Raw genomic sequence first — 21,839 nt, forward strand, 5'->3', positions numbered from 1 at the left:
CCGTAAGGGTCCATTTGGTTTCATTTTACGCTCTCAAGAGTTAAATTATTGTTAAACATCTGTTATTACTTATCCAATGATAACCAAATATACTAAGTTTTGGATCTGAGAGGCTAGATCTCATCAAACGGTGGTTTCCGTGCCTCAAAATACCCAATAAATAATGGACTTTGATATGAAAAGGGTTGAACATTCTCAATATCAAATTATTCCATGGCACCCCCCTGGTATACTGACGTCACCGTGGCACCCTGGGGTGCCGCACGGCGCTCACTTTGAGAAGCCCCCCCCTGGTGTTTAGGATCCACTGCATGGTAATGATGGACCACAAGGTCTGGTGGCATCATCTGCTCCGAGCCCACAGGAGAGCCTGGGGCCTCCGGCTCTGCCTCGGGCTATATCCTTCAGCACACAGAGGCAGCACGGCAGGGGCTTGAAAGTATCTTATGTACATTTACTCAAGTAATGTACTTATGTTAAAAAATATTTGAGTTACTTTTATTTGAGTATGTCCAATATTTTCTACTCCACTACATCTCTGAGGCAAATATTTTTACGCCACCACGATTAATTTGGAACGTTCAGTTACTAGTTACTTTGCAGATTTAATGTTACAAAACATACATTAACCAATTAAGCCTATTTAGCTATTTTATATCGGAGTAGTGCCCGCACCCGCCACACAACTCACTGCTGGCCTCGCTCAGACAATAGAAGGCTCACTTTGAGTTTGACTCCCGCTCCTCTACCTCGTCGTCATCGGGGGGGGGGGGAAGATTTCAGGCGTTTCGCTCGTCGTTCCATTTCCTGAATTCTCATTAAGGCGGCGGTAATTGGATCGGGCGTTAATAGACATATGGAGATTGCGGTGCCGTTCATCATTAGGGTCTTTAATTGCACCCACTCCGGCCGCCCGCCGTTCCTTTCTAAATAAGTCATAGTGGTCTCACACACTCTGTCTCTGTGCCCGGTCATCACGGGCCCATTCTTTACCCTCAGCGTGTTAACAATTCAAATAAACGAGACCACCAATTGCATCCAGGATTTCTTTCTTTAGATCAGTGGTTCTCCCAACCTTTTTCATATTAACTCATTGAGTGCCATTAACGTGTTTCACGTGTTTTAACGCTATGGTGCAACGTGCCATTAACGTGTTTCACGTGTTTTTGAAAAAAATAGAAAAAAACTTTTAAAAAAAGAAGCTTGCAGCACGACACAAAGTGACGCGCTGTGAGCTTGTAGATCTGCTATTTTTGAATAGCCTACGTATAAAATATGGATACAATGATTGTGAGGATTTTGCTGGGGACCCCCTGGAACCCCCGCCCCAATGACCCATGGGGGTCCCCGGACCCACTTTGAGAGCCACTGGTATAGATGGATAGATAGATAATACAAGTAATCATTGCTATAAAGTGTTTGTTCACAGGGGTCTCCTCGACTTTCCAGCTATCTAGTTCACAGAAAATACATTTTCACGTTGGGATACCAATTTTATCCAGTTAGGAGCGGGACCCCATCAAAGATGATTTATCTGCTTCACTTTTCCTCATAGTGTTCCAGTTCCAATTGTGTCTGCTCTTTTTTGTTTGTTTGTTTGTTTCATCACCTGCAATTTCACTCGTTTATCCTAGTATCCTGTATGAGTTCTCTCTCCTGATTGGATACGATTTGTATCCCGACCTGAAGATGTATTTTCTGCTTACTTAAACTATAAAAGTGTTTAACACTTGTTGTGAGCTTGTAGATCTGCTATTCATAAGAGGGGGAAACGTGTTTAATGTGATTTCTTTCTTTCTTTCCAGGACCATGGATGTGCTGATCAGTTTGAACCATGGAAAGTCGTACATCTCCACCGCCCTTACCATCAGCGCCTCCACATGCGTGAGTGTCAATCATCTCCTGGTGGGAAACGCTGGAGTTCTTGTGGTTTCTCTCTAGGCTTCTGATGACAGAGGATTTCCTTTCCTCCTTAAAGGGATAGTTCATCTCCAAAATTACTTTTTTTCCTATCGATTAGTCGCCCCATGGAGACCCCATGTTTTTGTCGCATTCCTAAGCCAATAATTTCATGACCGGCAGCGGTTCCGGTAGGAGACACAAAGAGTCTCCTTTGTGTCTCCTACCGGAACCGCTGCCTGTCCGGTCCGCTGGTCATCAAATTATTGGCTTAGGAATGCGACAAAAAAATAATATATATCCATGAATTCATGGATATTCATAGTCACTATCCCTTTTAAGCCCAATAGGCTCTATGCACAGCAGCCATTTTGGAGAAAAATTGGGCCTCTTCTGACTTCCTTCACAGGTGTTACCAATGATACTAATGAAGGCTCTGTTCCATTCTGGTCAAACAGAGTCAGGGTGCTGATATTCTGCATGTTGGCTCACTAGAAATACTAGTGGGTCTCAAAGTGTGGTCCAGGGACCCTCATGGTTTCCTGAGAGGGTGTAACTCTGAGAGTGTACAAATGGAACCAAATGGACCCTCCCGGGTCCATTTGGTTCCATTTGTACACTCTCAGAATTATGGGGGTCCTTGAAATTAAACAGTTTGAGAACCACTGTGCTACACTAAATGGAACAGAGCCTTCATTAGTGTCATTGGTAACACCTGTGAAGGAAGCAGGGAAGGGGCCCAATTTCTGTCCAATATGGCTGCTGTGCATAGAGCCTATTTATAAATGATTAGGTGCCGGAGCTAAAAGTCGGTTTACCTGATCACTCCTCATGGTTTTCTCTACATTCGGGTGTTCTGTGCCTCCAAGATGTTTCGACTACCCGAACGACAGTACGAACTACAAGGCTGCTGTGATTGGTCAGGCGTTCCGCATTGTTTCTGCGTTCATTCAGCCCAGCTTCTAAAGTTCATTCTGTCAGTAGTGTAAGCCAGTCAAGTTCAGCGGTAGTTTGGAAGAGACACAAGCCAACTTCCAGGAGGTACAAACACCTCTGAAACCTGTCTCTATAGTGACCATGCATAAACACAACGTATCGCTAGACAGGGCATAGGCTGCACTAGCCTTCCTGATTTCGTGTATAGAGGGGCGGGTTTAAAATCAGTGCGGAGAGAATGCGCCTGATCCCATTGGTTCACCGGTCTGTCCGTCAGCCCCCGCCCCGTCAACACAACATTACGAGTGACGCCCACTGCACTCTGGTTGGTTGGGGAAATGAAACACTTCCTATACCGGGTACACCGACGCGCTGGTCCAGGCTTTTATTTTTTTAGCAAAACGAAACAATAAAAGCCTGGAGATCGAGGCTAGACAGGGCAAAACCTTCATACCTTCATCACCAACAGCCCGTCGCGGTGGCCATATCCAGGTATTCATTTTAACCATTGATTCCAGCAGTGCTGGCTGTAGTGTGTGCTGTAGTCTGCTTGAGTCGCCACCAACAGTGCGAGTGGGGGGAGGAGCATTTTATGATCTACAAGCTCACAACGCGTTGTGACACATTGTGAGCTTGTACATCTGCTTATTTTCACTATTTTTGGAAACCGGGTCAATTCAAAATAATATATTTTTCTAAGTTTGGATCTCAGGGATCTCGTGAAAAGTCCAATGTTTGTCTTTGAAATGTGTGAAAGTCCTATTCTTCCATCGGTGCTTGCACACACACACTTCTAAGACTCTTCTTTGTCTTGTTTGTTTGTGGACAGACGGGCGGCTGGGCCGTAGCCATCGTGTTCTTGGTGCTGCTCATCCTGCTGGCCATAGCCCTCTTGTGGTGGTTCTTTCCTCTCTGCTGCACCATTGTGAGTACTGAACATTCTTTACTTAAGTAAAAGTATCAACACTGTAATGTAGAAACTCTGTTACAAGGAAAAGTCCGGGTAAAAGTTCAAAAGTATTGGCCTCAAAATATACTTAAAGTACTTAAAGTAGAAGTACTTATTATGCAGACTGTCCCGTTTTACAAGCTATCATAATGTGTAAAATGTATACAAAAAATCTTTTGAAAACAGCAGATCTACAAGCTTTTTGCTTGTAGATCACTGCTAGAGAGCCGTAAAAATCTTCTCTTATGAGGCTTATCTTTTCGAATGGGGGTCCGCGGGGTAATAAGTGTCAATTTGGGGGTCCTTGACATGAAAAAAATTGAGAACCTCTGGTATAGATTATATACTATTACAGTATAACGGTCCTGTGTGATGCGAGAGTGCGGACTAGCCGGGAATCCTTGATCGCTGCCCTCCTCCACTCCTATCCAGCATCAGGGTCTTGAGCTCTACGTGTCTACGTAGGTGGTGCACCTCTTGCCCCTTCCAACTGTAGCTGGGCCTTGTGTTGGCTCCCACAGTGTCAGCTCGCTGGCCACCTATTCCGGGTGCCCCCCCCCCATCCTTCAGCCTCTTTTTAGCTCAAGACCTAAAAGAGAAATTTGATGTCTCCCCGGGACCCAAACCAGTGAAGATAGCCAATCTACAAGCTCACAACGTGTCGCATCCTATGTAGTTTCTGTTATTGTCACTATGCAATTTCTTAGATTTTCTTCTGAAAATTCACGAAATTCTTTTATATGTATTTTTTAATAAATGAAAATCTTTGAATACATTTTTTTTTTTTTTTTTTATGAAAAAATAAATAAATACATTTAAAAAACGTAGTAAACAAAAAACAAAGTAAAAATGTTTGACCCAAACATGGGTCTCAGCCCACTGCTTGGGAAACAGTGCTTTATTAGTATAAACGTCATGCTTTGTCTGCAGTGAGAATTAGCCAATCTACAAGCTATGCACGCTCCTTAGTAAGCATTAGGGGAAGTGGGGTGAAGCATCGTGGTCGCGGTCCTCGCCTCAGGTTCACCTCGTTCACCCACGGTGTGGTGGTGTGGTGTTGCCCATAGCAACACCACAGCATTGCACTGCAGAAGAGGTTCAAACAGGAAGTGAACATCCTGTGGGCTGTTGAAACCCCAAACTGCTGCAGGATGTTGACATACGTCCCACAGGGTGTGTGACTCTTGATTATTGTTCCGTTGTCATTTCGATATCTCCATTTGATGTGATCAGTGGTGGAAGACTGATCACACTTAAAGGGATATATCACTTTCAAACATGTTTGGGGTCATTTTATCGTCTACTCAGGCCCCAGACCGTTTTTAAGTTGCTTGATTCAGTATTTAGATACTTGATATTCATTTTATCAGACACGCCCCCTTCCTATACAAACCCATTGTAACTTCAAACTCCAATTTAACCATGTTAGATTCATTGAAAACACCCCCTTCCTTGGTTCTGGTGACTGATATTGTCCTAATACGAAAGGGGGCCATGATTTTTCAATTACTTATTTTTTATAATTGTTTTGGAAAATAAAAAAAATGAAAATGAAAAAAAAGTAATTGAAGAAAAAATCATTTGCGTGCATTTTTATTTTTGTTTTGTTTTGAATACAGCTTCACACAGCTGACCAAACCCCCCCCCCCAAAAAAAAAACCCCCAGCAGATTATAGTTTTGGGTGGGGGGCTATTATATGAGCAAGGGGCTACAGATGGTGCCCCCCCTTCCCCCCCCCGCCCCGGTCCCTGTGTGTGTCTCTCCGCTTATCGAGAGCCCCCTGATGAAGGGAAAAACTGTACCCCCACTTACCCCCCCCCTCCCCCATACACCCTCCCCTCCCCCCCTCCCTCCCGCTTAAATGATAGATGTCACCTTGCTTTGAGGACCTGAAGGGGAGCCCTGTCGTTTCCAGGATGAGATGGAAGCATATTTTGGAAAACCAACAAAGGCATTAAAATGTAAACCCCCTGCAGCATGTCTGGCGGGACGCTGTGTTTGTCTTGGTGGGGAGAGAGAGAGAGAGAGAGAGCTGGTACCCCTCCCCTCCCCTCCCCTGTGCTGGGGGGGGGGGGCACAAACACAAGAGCACATGGACATGTGTGGCTTGTTAATATTTAAACCATCCAGTCTGCCAGGTTTCAACAGTCGGGATGAGGCCATGCACACACACACACACACACACACACACACACACACACGCTCCGCCTCTCTCTCTCTCTCTCTCTCCCTCATGGAATGCTGCCAGGAGAGAGGTCACACAGTATGTGCTGTGCTGCTGCTCTGCGGTGATTTTTCTTTGTTTTATGATTTGTTTTGGAAAATGAAATCAGAACGGCATGCATTGGCCTACATATAAAGTTCACACCAGATGCGCGCGGATGCGCGATGCAGCAAGCCGTTTCCTGCTTTATCTTTGCACCACCCACCCGTTGCTGAACGTTGTCACGCGCGGCAGAACACTTGGAAAATACCTCCTTTTGGATTATTTCCACTTTTAGAGCTTGCTGAAACTTAAGACTGCTGTACTTCAGTGAAACTAGCTGATCTACCGCTCTCTGAGCTGGTAGATCTGCTGTTTTTGCAGATTGATTGCCTATTTTGGCCAAATGTTTTCCGAATTTTGCAGAATAAGTTGCCTATAATGACAGAACCCTAGCGTCCCTATTCGGAGATGGTAGGACTCTGTCGTAATAGGTGAATATTTGGCAAAAATAGGCGAACAAGCGACAAAAATAGCAGATCAGCAAGGTCATGTGGTTAAGGTAAAAGTGGCCCTGCAATGGCAAATCGCTCTCCTCTAAAAGGAGTGGTTCACTCAAAAGATATTTTTCTTATTTCTTCTTATTCTTATTTTCTATCAATTACACATCCCGTGAAGCCTTGAATTCATGGATTTCTTTTTGTTTTTGTCTCACTCCTAAGTCAATAATTTCAAATTATCAAATTATTGGCTCGGGAATGCGACAAAAACAAAAAAAAAATCTCCATGAATTCAAGGCTTCATGGGGTGTGAAATTGATAGAAAATAAGATCTTTTCTGGGTTAACTCCTCCTTTAACCCTGATTTTATACTTCATCGCTGAAAATGGGCAATCTTACAACCTCACAACGTTGTGCGCTTGTATTGAGTATTTACCTCATTTACATATTATGTTCAATTACCCAGCCCTACCCCCAACCCTCCCCCGACTAAAACTTTTTCTACCACATGTTCTCACCAATGCATTCAGTCGTCGGCAAATTAGAGGCGCGTTGTTTTTCATTTGCAAATATCGTCTCTGTCGTGGGTAAACCTCATCCAAACTGTTACTTTTCAGGATTCAAATTCAAAAGTAGCAAAAGTAGCAGATCGACAAGCGTCGCTTCGCATTGTCGAGCTTGCGGATCTGCTACTTTTGATGCTTTCGTGTGACGCTGTAGTATGATCAAGTAGGGCGATAATTTGCGAAAAAAAAAAGTTAGAATACGTAGATAGGATATTTCTGCCTGACAACAGAGAATAATATGCTCCCTGCCACGGACCCTATACGAACCATAAAGCCGGGTGAAAACAGCTTGAGTCAACACGGTGTGGAGTTGGGACGTGCATGAGAACGTGGATGGATTATCGACTCCAGTTGGACCATTACGGAGAAGCCCGCCATATGTGGCCCCGGCGCATCTCGCTCGCCTCCGATTGGTCACATTTCCCCCCCTGTGGGCCGGTCGTTGGCCGCGCCGACGCCACGCCTGCGCCGCGGGGGAGCTAATGTCAGATGGCTAAGTATCCCGCGGTTTAGCTTTTAATTATCCCGCGTTACGGCCGTCGCCACATCGGCGGGCGCTCGTCACATCTGTCGAATCAGGTAGTTTAGGAAAAAAAAAGACGGCGACGCAGGCCAGTCATTTGTATAATGCTTTATTTATCCGACAATATGTCCGCGAAAGCTGCTGCGTAATTACTTAACCCGTTAAGACCGGGAACGCGTCTGTGTGTCACTTTTAGATTTCTTTGGCTATTCAAAAATAGCAGATCTAAAAGCTACGAGCTTGTAGATCTGCTATTTATTTTTTTATTGTGAAAATGTGTGCAAATCTTTGAATATATACATATTTTTTAAGCGAACATTTTTAACTCAAATCTTTGCTTCTGGGGGGTCCCTGGAACAACATATTTTGAGATGGGGGTCCGTGGCCCAATACATATCATTTTGGGGGTCCTTGACATGAAACAGTTTGAGAACCACTGATATATTATAGCAACATGAGTTTTTCCCAAAAAATGATAGGATTTAGAAGACATTTTTAGAATCCCCAGAAGCAAAGATTTGAGCTAAAAATGTTTGCTTAGAAAAATATATATATTCAAAGATTTTCACATATTTTCACGATTTTTAAAAAAATAGCAGATCTACAAGCTCATAGCGCGGCACTCGGTGCTGCGCTATGAGCTTGTAGATCTGCTATTTTTTAATAGCCAAAGACATCTAAAAATGACTCACGGATGCGTTCCCGGTCTTAATAGGTTAATAAAAAGAGCTAATCCCACCAGCGTAAGGTGTGCCTGAAATGGCGTTAATCAGCGTATGGAGCGGGCTGCTCGGCTGCTGGACTTTGCGCGAGGATTTGCTTACATGCAGTTGTGTGTCAGAGAGCAGCGATGAATTAACCCTAATTGATTGTTTTTAATTATTCTAATGACAACAGTGTGTTGGAAAAGCGTAATGGTTATCCCTGCTCTTAACTGTGAATAAAACAGCTGCTAGGGACCCGTGATATGCCATAATTACATTGCTCTTTTTTTTTTTTTTTGCCCTGTAAAAACCAATTTAGCAAATGCATAACCTGCCGTGTCAGCACAGTGTCCATCTTGCGGTACTTAATGGACGAACGGGTCTGCCTCTCACACTTTGGCACCCCCCCCCTCCAGGCTGAGATACTTGGTCTGGAGTATTAATGGTCTTTTATGTGCAGATTGTTAAAGTCGGCTTTTTGTGTAAGTCATAGGTTGAAGCGTGCAGCGCCTTTTTTACAATGGACGGCCCCGGTCCTCCCCGAGGACTGCAGAACCCGAGCCGTGTTTCGGAGGCAGGTCATCTGGTTTAGTCATGGCGTCACTGTCACCTTGGACTGTATAATACCTCAAAAAAGAAGGAAAAGAAAAAAAGACCATTACTGCATCAAAAGTAATAACAAACTATACAAAAAAAACTTTGTCCTTTAAGAAAGAGGCATTTTCTTTTTTCTAGCCAATCTACAAGCTCACAACGCCTCGCATTGTGAGTCGTTTTGGGCTTGTAGATCAATATTGATCTGTGGAACAGAGTCTACTCCTACATTCCAAGTGCTTATTATGGTGGGGGGGGTCCCCAGTTCAAATATTATTTTGGGGCAGGGGCGCACACATGGGTGGGCCTGGGTGGGCCGTGGCCTAACGGGTCCATTTGGTTCCATTTGTACACTCTCCGAGTTAAATTAGCATTGATTTTACAATATAAATTGGGGTCCCAGGGATAGAAATGCCATTAAACGAGGGTCCGTAGCCTAATGCATGTCAAACTGAGGGTCCTTGAAATTAAAATGGTTGAGAATCACTGCTAGAGAGCCGTAAAATGGGGGTCCCTGGCTTATCTTTTCGAATGGGGGTCCGCGGGCTAATAAGTGTCAATTTGGGGGTCCTTGACATGACAAAGTCTGAGAACCACTGCCTTAGATGGTATCGGCCCAGACGCATAATACAGGATGGGTCGGGCTCTGATGATCCTCTCATCGGAAGTGACTGGACGTCCAGCTTTTGAGTGACGAGGGACAAACGTCAGTGTCACACAGGAGTGCTTTGCTGTGCACACGGGAGCGCTGGTCGGGGGCAATCTTGTCCCTGAGTGGGATCACATTGGGGACAACCTGCTACTCAGGAGCCCTGTCACACAGGGCTGTCACCCACACTGTTGCTGCTGCGCTGGTCACTCGCACGCACACACGCACGCACTCATACTCACTGTGCAGTGCTGGAAGATGTACTCAAATGGGTTTTACTTGAGTAAAACATACCACAATGTAAAAAATATTGTGTTACTTGTAATTTCTCAAGACATATTCTATCTGTCAGCACCACTGCCCTAAACATGTAGGGTTGTTAGTAGGAATAAACAAAAACTAGGCAAAAAGTTATTGGAAAATTACTGTGTGGGTTCCCACACAATCTGGGAACCCGAATGGTTCCCAGATTGTGTAAATGTCCTGTATTCAAATATTTCCATGAGTTAAAGTACAAAAGTATTGACATCAAAATATACTTAAGTTACAAAAAGTATTCGTTATGGAAAATGGATCAAATAATTGGGTTGTAATAAGCAATACTAATCAGTAATGCATTAATGTGCTCATCACTTAAATGTTGCATCTGAAAGTGGAGCTGATTTGAATGACTTCATGTGCAGCTGGGTAGATTCACTTATACTAGTACATCGTTTATCACCTATTGTATGTTTTATAGTAATAATCTAAATCTGCAAAGCAGCCTAGTAACTAAAGCTGTTAAATAATGGTAGTGGAGTAAAAAAAAGTACAATATTATTTGCCTCTGAGAAAGTATCCAAAAATGGAACTATATGTTCTGTATAAGTAAAAGTGCCTAACATTTGTAACTGAAGTACTGTACTTGAGTAATGTACTTTCCATCACTGTGTGCGCGAGTGTGTGTGTGCGTGTGTGTGTGTGTGTGTGTGTGTGTGTGTGTGTGCGCGTGTGTGTGTGCGTGTTTGGAGCTGAGCCCACGCGCTCTCCTCTGAATCTCATTGGGGCTAATTAACTCCTTAGGACTTTATGATTGGGGGGTATTGCTTGGGAGCGCTGAACCCCATCCAATTAATTAAGAGCTAAACGGGGCGGCCTCGCTCGCCCCAAAGACCACCCTCCCTCCAACCCCCCCCCCCCCCCCCCCCCGCCCCCCACCGTCAACAAGTTGGTTTTCAAGCCTCTATTTATTTTTGCACCGCGGGGGTCCCCCGATGTTGGTTCACAAGCGGGGGGATCCTTGTAATCAGTCAACACCCAGGGCGAAGGACGCACACGCGCACGTACACACACACACACACACACACACACACACACACACACACACACACACACACACACGCACAGTGGTGGAAAAAGTGTTTTACTTAAGTAAAAGTATCAATAATGCAATGTAGAAGTACTCTGTTACAAGTAAAAGTCCGGAATTAAACATTTACTTGAGCAAAAGTACGAAAGTATTGGTATCAAAATGTACTTAAAGTACCAAAGTCCAACTGAAATGTCAACGCCTCGCGTTGTGAGCTTGTAGATCTGCTATTTTCAAATGTATTAAATAGGGCTAAAGGGGTTAATGTATGTGTTATAACATAATAATTTATATCTGCAAAGCAACTAGTAACTAAAGTTTTAAATTAATTGTAATGGAGTAAAAGTACAGACAATTGGAAATATTCCAGTAAAGTAAAATACTTGAGTAAATGTACTTACTTTACACCACTGTGCGAGCGCACATACACACACACAAACACACACACACACACACACACACACACACACACACACACACACACACACACACACACACACACACACACACACACACACACACACACACACACACACACACACACACACACACACAGACACACACACACACACAGAGAGCTGTGTTTGACTCACCTGTCACGCGTCGCCTCCATCATGTCGTGTCAGTCTTGACAAAATGTGTGTGTGTGTGTGTGTGACTACATGGACCGTCGGGGGCTTTTCGCTGACCGGTGGTCTTTTCCTCTTTCTCTATCCAGGTCATAAAGGACCCACCTCCACCACCCCCACCCTCCCGCCCACCACCACCAGTGAGTATATAGAACCTAAAATGGTAGAAGCTGTCACCTTGTACCCTCAAAAAAACTCATGTGTCTGTTACTTTGCAGGATTCAAATTCAAAAGCATCAAAAGTAGCAGATCTACAAGCTCGAAACGCGTCGCTTCGCGCCGCGTTTCGAGCTTGTAGATCTGCTACTATTGATGCTTTTGTTTGACGCCGTAGTATGATGAAGTTAAACTATGGAGATAAGAGGTTTGTTATCATGTTGTCATGTTATGTAGAGAGAAAAGTCTTTCACGTCGGCGTATAAATGCTCTCTCTATGATATCCGGTTGTTCCTTTTTCAGTGGTTTCGCAATCTGGCTTAGAGTTTCATTAAAGGATTTAAGGAGGAGTTCACCCAAAAAAATGATTTATTTTCTATCAATTACACACCCCATGAAGCCTTGAATACATGGATTTATTTTTGTTTTTGTGGCATTCCTAAGCCAATAATTTGATGCCCGGTGTATTTCCGGTAGGAGACACAAATAATCTACTTTGTGTCTCCTACCGGATACATTAGCCGGTAGGAGACAGGAATGAAATTATTAGCTTAGGAATGCGACAAAAACTCAAATAAATCCATGGATTCAAGGCTTCATGGGGTGTGTAATTGATAGAAAATAAGTCATTTTTTTGGGTGAACTACTCCTTTAAGACTACTGTTCAGAAAGTGTGTTTCTCACGTCTGTCTGTCTGTCTTGTCTTGTCTGTCTCTCACCACTTCTCTCTTCTCCTCAGGAACCTGAACCCGATGCCAAGAAGAAGTGGCCCACAGTGGACGCCTCCTATTACGGCGGGCGAGGAGCCGGAGGCATCAGTCGCATGGAGGTCAGTTCTGTTCCCTGAATCAAACGCATGGAGGTCAGTTCTGTTCCCTGAATCAAACGCATGGAGGTCAGTTCTGTTCCCTGAATCAAACGCATGGAGGTCAGCTCTGTTCCCTGAATCAAACACATGGAGGTCAGTTCTGTTCCCTGAATCAAACGCATGGAGGTCAGTTCTGTTCCCTGAATCAAACGCATGGAGGTCAGTTCTGTTCCCTGAATCAAACACATGGAGGTCAGCTCTGTTCCCTGAATCAAACGCATGGAGGTCAGTTCCTCCCAACTGTTTCATTGCCCTTTTCAGCCAGCTGGTAACCGACAGACCATTGGTAAAACCATTCACGTGGAATCAGTGTTTAAGTCATATGATCCATGCGTTTTAAGTCATATGATCCACTCTTTTGATCGGCGACCGAGTATCCCGAATATTTATTAATTTTGTTAAAAGCGGAAACATACTCTCTTTGTATTGTTCCTTTACAACAACAATAACATGATGTTAGGTGGGATTTGATCCTATTGTATGAAAGTAGGTCATTTCTGGACACGAGCGTGTCCAAATGTATATATCTTTGACTAGACCATCAAACATACATTAGCTGTGATGATTTCACATTTGATTAATAAACAAAACATGCTTTATACTTGTCCTGCAAAAACGTATCTAGCTGGTTTAAAGCAGTACTGTATTTGGCTTAGAGAATACGTCACTATAACACCACTTAGCAGTTTCTCCAGGTCAAACCAAACTTCATCACCAGGGATTATCAAGCGAGTCCATTCAGATCAAAGTGCTGACGCGGGGCTTTCCGAAGCAGCGAGCTGTACCTGACCGTACGGAGGTTCCATGGGCAGCGGGGGGGGGGGGGGGGGGGGGTAGGGCCGCCCGGCCCCTCCGTTATCCCAGCCTGACGGCTCTGACGTGACAGGCCCCTGCCATGTCACGCCCGGGCCGTCGGAGCCTGATCGGATCAAGTCTTGGCCTCGATGATGGATTGAGTGGCTAGCTGTCAGCTTGACGCGCTCGCATCTTTCTCCAACCGAAACCCCCACCACCGCCCAATCCCCAGCCGCGATTCCCAAACCACATCAGCGCCAATGTCATCCACCTGCCTTCTCCCACTGCAACCAAGGGAATCGGGTTTAAAGGAAGAGGCGTGGTGTGGCAAGGATTTTCCCGAGACCTATCTGGAGTTTTTTTTTCTCTTCTTCACGTGATCATTTTACCGCGCATCGTTCACTCTGTTACGTTTCCCAGAACTCCTCTCACAGGTCCCTGTCTTCTCACAGCGGCGGGTTGATTCTCTCAGACAGCCCAGTCCTCCACTTCTGAGGGTCTCCTCCTGTGGATCACTGGCTGTTTGCTAAGATCCAGTGACACTTCGTAATTCTAATCAACTCCATCACAGAGAAAAATGTATACTTTTTTACGCTAGTGCAATTATATGAACTTAAGTTACAAGTTACTTTGTATATTTAAAGTAGATTATTATTACAAAATATACTGTACATTAACCAATTACTCCCTATTTTATACTAAGTCCATTGAAAAATAGCCGATATACAAGCTTTACAACGCATTGCGGTGTGACGCATTGTGAGCTTGTAAATCTGCTATATTTGAAAAAGCTTAAATGTTTTTTCCTATTTCACTTTCTACTTCGGTGTAAGTATATTTTGAAGCCAATACTTTTGTACTTTTACTCAAGTAAAACACAGGCCTTTTACCATTTGTATTAGGTATTAGTATATGGTGATATTCAATCAAAGTCAAATCAACCTGAGCACATCTTCCACCACTCGTGGCTATACGTTTCCCAGAACACCTCTCTTGGTCTCTGAGGTGCCTCTCTTCTGGCAGCGGCGGTGCTGATTCTCCTCGACAACCCATCTCCACTTCTGAGGCTCTCCTCTGGTGGATCAACTGGCAGAGGTGTTCGCTTAACATCCACTCGCCCTCTCTCTCTCTCTCTCTCTCTCTCTCTCTCTCTCTCTCTCTCTCTCTCTCTCCTCAAGGCATCCCGCTGGCAAAACCAAGCCCCCCCCCCTGCATCTACCAGTGCGTCCCCCCCCACTGTCTTTCAAAGGCACATACAACCTGAGATGGCAAACAACGTATCTTTTATTCATCGGTGTGTCTTTTTGCGCCGTGTCTTTCTTCTTTTTGACGAAGCGGACCGTTGGGGTGGGGGGGTGTCGGGGTGGGGGGGGGGTTGTTGCATCCCTCAGATGATTGTGAGAATCTGTTGCTGTATTGTCGAGGCTTAACCTACAGCGTGAAGAATGTGTCGCTAATTACCTCACCTTTTCCCCGTTCGTGTTGCGGGGTGGATTTCTTTTTTTTTTTTGTTCACTCTCTCCTCGCAACAGATGTGATGAATTCAATTAAAATGCAGGACGGCTTAACATGCACGCATGCACACACGCTCCCGCACGTGCATACGCAATCGCTCACACACACGCAAGCGCTCACACACACACACACACACACACACACACACACACACACACACACACACACACACACACACACACACACGCGCGCATGCACACTCATTCGTTCACTTGTGTATCAACCTGCGTAGAAGCTTTTTTTTCTTCCCCTTCAAAAGACTATAGTAGTCTAAAGTGATAAGTATTATGAATATGACTGTGAATGTGAACCACTTAAAGTATTACTATGTAAGGTTATCATATTGAAACACATATATTTCATACTTTTTCCTCATTTGTTTAGCAAATCCACCAAAACAGCTGAGCTTCAGGATTAACTGTAACTCTGTAACTCTAACTGCTGTGCTGCCTCTGGGCGACTGAAATTCCCCAGCGGGATCAATTAACCCTGGCATGCATCTGTGTCACTTCTTGATTTGAGCTAAAAAGCATTATTTTACACATTGGCTATTCAAAACTAGCAGATATACAAGCTCAAAGTGCCGCGCTTTGAGCTTGTATATCTGCTATTTTTGAAAAATCAAGATTTTTTTTTCAAATCTTTGAATATACATTTTTTTCAAAGCGAACATTTGTAACTAAAATCTTTGCTTCTGGGGGTCCCTGGAAAACAATATTTTGAGATGGGGTCCATGGCCAAATACATATGCATTTTGGGGTCCTTGACATGAAAAGGTTTGAGAACCACTGACATAGCAACAAAAACTGTTAGGATTTAGAAGAATTTGTAGAATCGGAACCTCAGGCCTTAATGGGTTAAGGTATCTATCTATTTGGTACTAAGCTGAGTATTGTGTGTTCTTGTGGCCCCTGTAGGTGCGCTGGGGAGAGAAGGGCTCCACGGAGGAGGGCGCCAAGCTGGAGAATGCGAAGAACGCCACAGTGACCATTCCAGAGGAGGAGGAACAGCCAATGATCAAACGACCCCCTCCCAAACCAGCGCCCACCCTGCACCGAGAAACCACCTGGTACTCTCCCATTAAGGTAAAACACCTGGTTTAGGCCACTCCCATTAAAGTAAAACACCTGGCACTCTCCCATTAAGGTAAAACACCTGGTTTAGGCCACTCCCATCAAAGTAAAACACCTGGCACTCTCCCATTAAGGTAAAACACCTGGTTTAGGCCACTCCCATCAAAGTAAAACACCTGGCACTCTCCCATTAAGGTAAAACACTTGGTATAGACCATATTCACAAGGCGGCCATAGAATTTTATTTTGAAAATGCACGCTACGGGGTGGCATATCATTAACCTAATAGCAATATGGCCGCCGTGTGAATGTGGTCTATAGGCTACTCCCATCGAAGTAAAACACCTGGTACTCTCCCATTAAGGTCAGACCACGGCCCTGCAGGCTGTTCACCTACAGTATTATGACATGCCCAGATTAGGGATTTGGGGGGACCATATGTGGCATCCCAGTTTGAGATTAATATATACTGTATACATCCACATGTATGACCATACCAACCTGATTGTCACTGGTTTGTGTTTGATCAGGGCCGTCTGGATGCGCTGTGGGCTTTGCTACGACGGCAGTACGACCGCGTCTCTCTCATGAGGCCAACTTCTGCAGACCAGGTAAGAACCACAGAAACCAACACCCCAATCAGCTTTGAACCGGCTGAAACTGACACCCAACCAGCCCTCAACCAGCTGAAACTGGCCTCAATCAGCCCTGAACCAGCTGAAACTGACACCCAATCAGCCCTGAACCAGCTGAAACTGACACCCAATCAGCCCTGAACTGCTGGAACTGGCAGCAAAGAGAGGTGCCAGGGATGTATTTCTGTAGTCGGAACCAACATCCTGGTTGTCTCGACTAAAGTAAATGGGATGTTTTGCATTTGATTTTTGATTATTGACGAAAAACTAGCTATGTCGCAAATAAAAGTTCATGGCACTTACACGTTTTGCTCCGTATTCACAAGTGAACACCAGTTTTATAATTTTTGAGGCTTAAATGCAATCGGCAGAACCACGAAAGCTTACGAAAGCCTAAAAAATGTTACTCAAGTTAAGCACTTGATTAAAAGTACTTAGTTTCCACCACTGTTACAGTCACAGTGTGCAACAAAAATAATGATAAACAACCGCAACAATGGAAACACGTTTTTAAGAACCCGACGCCATTCAGAGCTCTGTGTTTAGTCCGCTGAATTGTCGCTGAGGGTCAGAGGAAGTCACCGCAAGGTGCGAGAGGCATTGTTGTTGTGTCAAAAAAAGAAAGGAGAGAAAAAAAGGGCTTTTGTGTAAGCCCACACAGCTGCACACACTCACAGCAGGACGTGACAGGCTGCGGCCTAATATGGTTTTCTCTGCCTTTCCTCGGAATAGGAGCCGCTATAGCTCACAGCCAACGGCTCTGCGCTGCCCACACGCAAACTTGGCGGTCAGCGGGAGGACCGCACAGAATAAACACTGCAGCATCAGAGCGCGCCAGATGTTTGACTGTCTCCTCTTTAAGGCAGTAATTAATCCATAAAACCCACACCATCTGCTGCGGAGACCGAGCTATACACACCAAATCCAAAAACCAATAGATTAGCACCAATTTGCAGATGCATATACTGTATTAATGAACCACTTAAATCCTATAGTATTAGACTCCCCAGGGGGTCTATACGTGGTCCCCTCCTGTTTTTTCTCCCCTCTACACCAAATATCATGGCCCGAAAATAGCTGATCTAGCTCGTACTGTTAGGTTGGTTATTTTGACCATAAGTGGAAGTTGCATCAAAGGGTATGATGGGCAATGACGTTCTAATTGTTCTGTGATGTGCAAGACATTATGAAATGTCTATTTGTGGTTAAATCACCCCCAGATTCAGTAAGACGGGTCAGAATCGTGTCCTGCAATATCATGTATACCAGAAAAGTGCATGTATTGCATACTGTAGTTTGCTTACGTATATAGAATGTTTTACTTGATTTAATAGGATGTTTGTACTTGATGTGACATTGACCTTTACCTCTCTACTTTGATGTTATTTTGTAATTGTAACTAATTACGCACTCATACACTTTATTGACTATAGGGTTCTATACTTGGGCCCCTTCTTTTTTCCCCTCTACACCAAATCTTTTTCCGGGAAATGGCCGATCTACAAGCTTGTAGACCGCTTTTGAGATTTTCAAGTGGGCGAGTGTATTTCGACATAATAGGGACGCTATATGTGTTTATAACTGTACAGTACTCCTCACTGGCAGCAGATTCACACAGATCTACATGTTTGGAAATGTCCGCAAAGCTTTTTTCGCCTTTTTACGCCACGAAAGTGACTTGTTCATCATAACAGACCCTCCTGAACATCGGCCTCTGGGACAAGCATGAGGTTCGATGGGCGCGGCCCTGAAACTGGCAACCGTACCGAGTGTCCTTAATGGGCCACAGAATGATGTCATACTGTAAACATGTCAACTGGAGTACCACCCCCCCCCCCCCCCCCCCTCTCTCTCTCTCTCTCCGTCTCTCTCTTTGTCTGTTCTCACACAGACACACACACACACACACACACACACACACACACACACACACATGCACGCACGCACACAGGTTTGCATTACTGTATACTGTGTGCGGACATAACTAACTCAAAAGATATTTCCATTTCTCAAATTCTACTATACTTTTGGGGACATTGGGTCCACACACACACACGCACACGCACACGTACACGCACACAAGAACGAGAGCAGAGGGGGAAAACCGGCCCATCAGCTGTGATGGGTGGCTGCCAGCATCCAGTCAGCACTGTGTGTCTCATTGTGGTTTTGTAAGAGAGTCACACTGACCAGCAGCGTGAGCTTATATTACAAGACACAGAAGACCATTAAAAGCAACGCGAGTGACACCAAAAAGTAACGAGATATACAGAGCATTAACAAGTAAACGCAGTCAGTGGTCTCGCTAATGACAGGAGGACGCCTTTTATGTGCGGAAAGGTCCGGCGTCTTGACGTGCGCGTCGGCAGTTTTCATTGGGCCAGAGTCACATGGTTATGGGCGGGGCAGATCGGAAAATAACAGCGTTTTGAAAAAAATGTCAACTCGCTAGTCTTTTTAATGTCAAACATTGGACTGGGCTGTTATGAAGTATAGTTTGAATTCATTAGGTCATCCCAGGCGGTCTCCGAAAACACACTTGGAAGTGGAAACAAAAAAGAAAAACGGTGCAGTCGGCACCGGTTTGCTGCGTAAACGGTTTATTTAGAGCCACTAAAAACAGGAACAGGACAGAGGAGAGAGGCCGGCGGCCAGGAAGACACCACTGTTCCTGGCACACTTTCTTTCAGACGCCAGACCTTCATTTAATCCATGAAGACCTGGGACGCATCTGCGTCATTTTTAGATTTGAGCTAAAAAGCATTATTTTACACTTTGGCTATTCAAAAATAGCAGATAGACAAGCTCGTCGCGCGGCACCGAGTGCCGCGCTACGAGCTTGTAGATCTGCTATTTTTGAGAAAGTTTGTGCAAACCTTTGAATATATATTTTAAAAGCGAACATTTGTAACTCAAATTTTTGCTTCTGGGGGTCCCTGGAACAACATATTTTGAGATGGGGGTCCGCGGCCAAATACATATACATTTTGGGGTTGACATTAAAAAGTTTGAAAACCACTGACATAGCAACATAACTTTTTTTCAAAAAACTGTTAGGATTTAGAAGACATTTGTAGAATCGGAACCTCAGGCCTTATTAAGTTAAGGCCCTCTTGTGTGTGTGTGTGTGTGTGTGTGTGTGTGTGTGCTTACAATTAGAAATAGATTCAGGTTGGGTTTGGGATTAGGTATATAGAGGTTAGGGTGGGAGTTAAGCCTGACATAAAATAACTTGAATATGATGTCGCTTTGCTGTATCTACTGTACTTCTGTTTCTCCTTGTCCTGCAACCGGTTCTGAGTCTGTTCTGTTGTGAGTTTGCACATGCTCGCACAAACACACACAACAACGCCACACAGACAGCGGCAACAGACAGCGCTACAAAGTTAGAAAAGGAATTTGATTTAGTGGCCGTGTCCACAGACATAATTTTATGAGCTATGGGATATCATGTCCAGAGCACTCGCACTCAGATTGACGCTCTTCGACTCCGGGTCATAAATGACTGGGTTGTCACAGGCACACACACACACACACACACACACACACACACACACACGGGCGCGTGCACACGCACGCACCGCACCAAATACCAATAGCGCTCTCTCCAAAACTGTAACATGCAATGTATTCATACTGAACCCATTTATATCTCAAAAGACTGCATCTGGTTTAGCGGCACACAATCCCCAGGTATGGACTAGTTAACCCCTTAACCCAAGCAGTGCCGCGCTATGAGCTTGTAGATCTGCTGTTTTTCAAAATCTTGAATATTTGTGCAAATCTTTGAATATATATCTTTTAAAGCGAACATTTGTGAAATATTTTGTTCTAGGGACCCCCAGAAGCAAAGATTTGAGTTACAAATATCCGTTTTAAAAATATATACATAGCGCGGTGCATAGCATACATACATAGCTTGTATATCTGCTATTTTTGAATAGCCAAAGAAATCTAAAATGACAGAGATACGTTTCCGGATGGTAGGGGTTAAGCCAGTGGTTCTCAAATATATATTTACATTGAAGCTGAGAAGTATCTTAAATATATATTCTTATACCTGCCACTATCAGATGTCTACAGGTGCTTTCTTGACCCACACTCATGCCTTACAAATCCAAAGCAGTGCCCACCCAGCGGCCCGGTCTGAGTAGCGGTGGGGTTGGGGTGGTACCAGAACGAGGAGGCCCTAAAAAACGAACAGGCCCAGGGGCCTCCTTAAAGACGAGGTACTGTACCATGGTTTTGCACTTTTTCTGTTTTTCATGTGTCTATGAGGTTGATAGAACTTCATTAAGCCCCCTGGTGGTGTTTTTATGGTGTTTTATGTCTTGAGTGTCAAACGTGCCAATAGAAAAACAGCACTTTAATGACAGTAACATTTTCATTTATCATTATCATTATCATAACACAACAGGTGTGGGCATGAGGAGGAGGAGGGACTAGGACAGGTGGGTGGTGCTAAGGTGGTGGAGGAGGTGCTAAGGTGAGAACCAGGTATACTTAATGAACTGGAGGCTTGTCCACATAAAAACATAATTTTAACACTTTCTGTACCCTTTTTTGAAAAAAAATCTTCCTCCTAGTATAACCATAATACCTGATGATTATGTTTTAGGGGGGGGGGGGGGAGTCACTGAAAATCACGGCACCACCTCTTTAAAGTCTTCGTCCGTCTCTGAGACTTTGGCGCCGTGCGTCAGGCGAGCGGCGGTGGCAGCTTTCTCTGAGCGTAACAACGTGCGATGAAAGGCGAGGAGGAGAGAGGAACAGGGGAGCGGTGCAGGGAGAAAGGTACAGGGAAGGCTATAGCGGTCTTTGACGGGCGGAACGCAATCCCCGGGGGGGGGGGGGGGGGGGTGGGGGAGGAGGTCATGAATTTTTCAGTGGGGCCAATGCCCCCCGTCTTCCCCCCCACCCCCAGAGAATACAAGGACTCGTACAGGTGTAAGGAAAGCGGCTTGTCGCAGACATCTGTTCAGCGGCGCGCCATCCGCTCCATCCCGTCTTCTTCTCCCAGCATGCCTCTCTTCTTCCCGAACCTCAACCCCCCCGAGCGAGAACCGGGGGGGGGTAAACAAAAGAAAGCGAGAGAGAGAGAGAGAGAGTGAACCTTTATACTTAACCCATTAAGACCAGGAACGCATCTGTGTAATTTTTTGATTTGAGCAAAAAAAAGGCATCATTTTACACTTTGGCTATTTTTTAAATGTGTGCAAATCTTTGAATATATATTATTTTAAAGCGAAACATTTTTAACTGAAAACTTTGTTTCTGGGGGGTCCCTGGTACAAAA

General features: G+C 44.6%; 1 protein-coding gene across 1 annotated transcript in view; it reads left to right on the forward strand.

Annotated features, from left to right (window-relative positions):
* antxr2a (ANTXR cell adhesion molecule 2a) overlaps positions 1 to 21,839 on the forward strand; it is a 112,114-nt gene that overhangs the window by 57,124 nt on the left and 33,151 nt on the right. The window contains exons 11-16 of the mRNA XM_084054749.1: positions 1,806 to 1,884; positions 3,665 to 3,760; positions 11,591 to 11,641; positions 12,397 to 12,486; positions 15,753 to 15,920; positions 16,439 to 16,519. Coding sequence (XP_083910875.1) covers positions 1,806 to 1,884; positions 3,665 to 3,760; positions 11,591 to 11,641; positions 12,397 to 12,486; positions 15,753 to 15,920; positions 16,439 to 16,519 — 565 coding nt within the window. The remainder of the gene's footprint in view (positions 1 to 1,805; positions 1,885 to 3,664; positions 3,761 to 11,590; positions 11,642 to 12,396; positions 12,487 to 15,752; positions 15,921 to 16,438; positions 16,520 to 21,839) is intronic.

This window comes from Gymnoscopelus microlampas, assembly GCF_963454915.1.
Source record: "Gymnoscopelus microlampas genome assembly, chromosome: 4".
NCBI classification, from domain to species: Eukaryota; Metazoa; Chordata; class Actinopteri; order Myctophiformes; family Myctophidae; genus Gymnoscopelus; species Gymnoscopelus microlampas.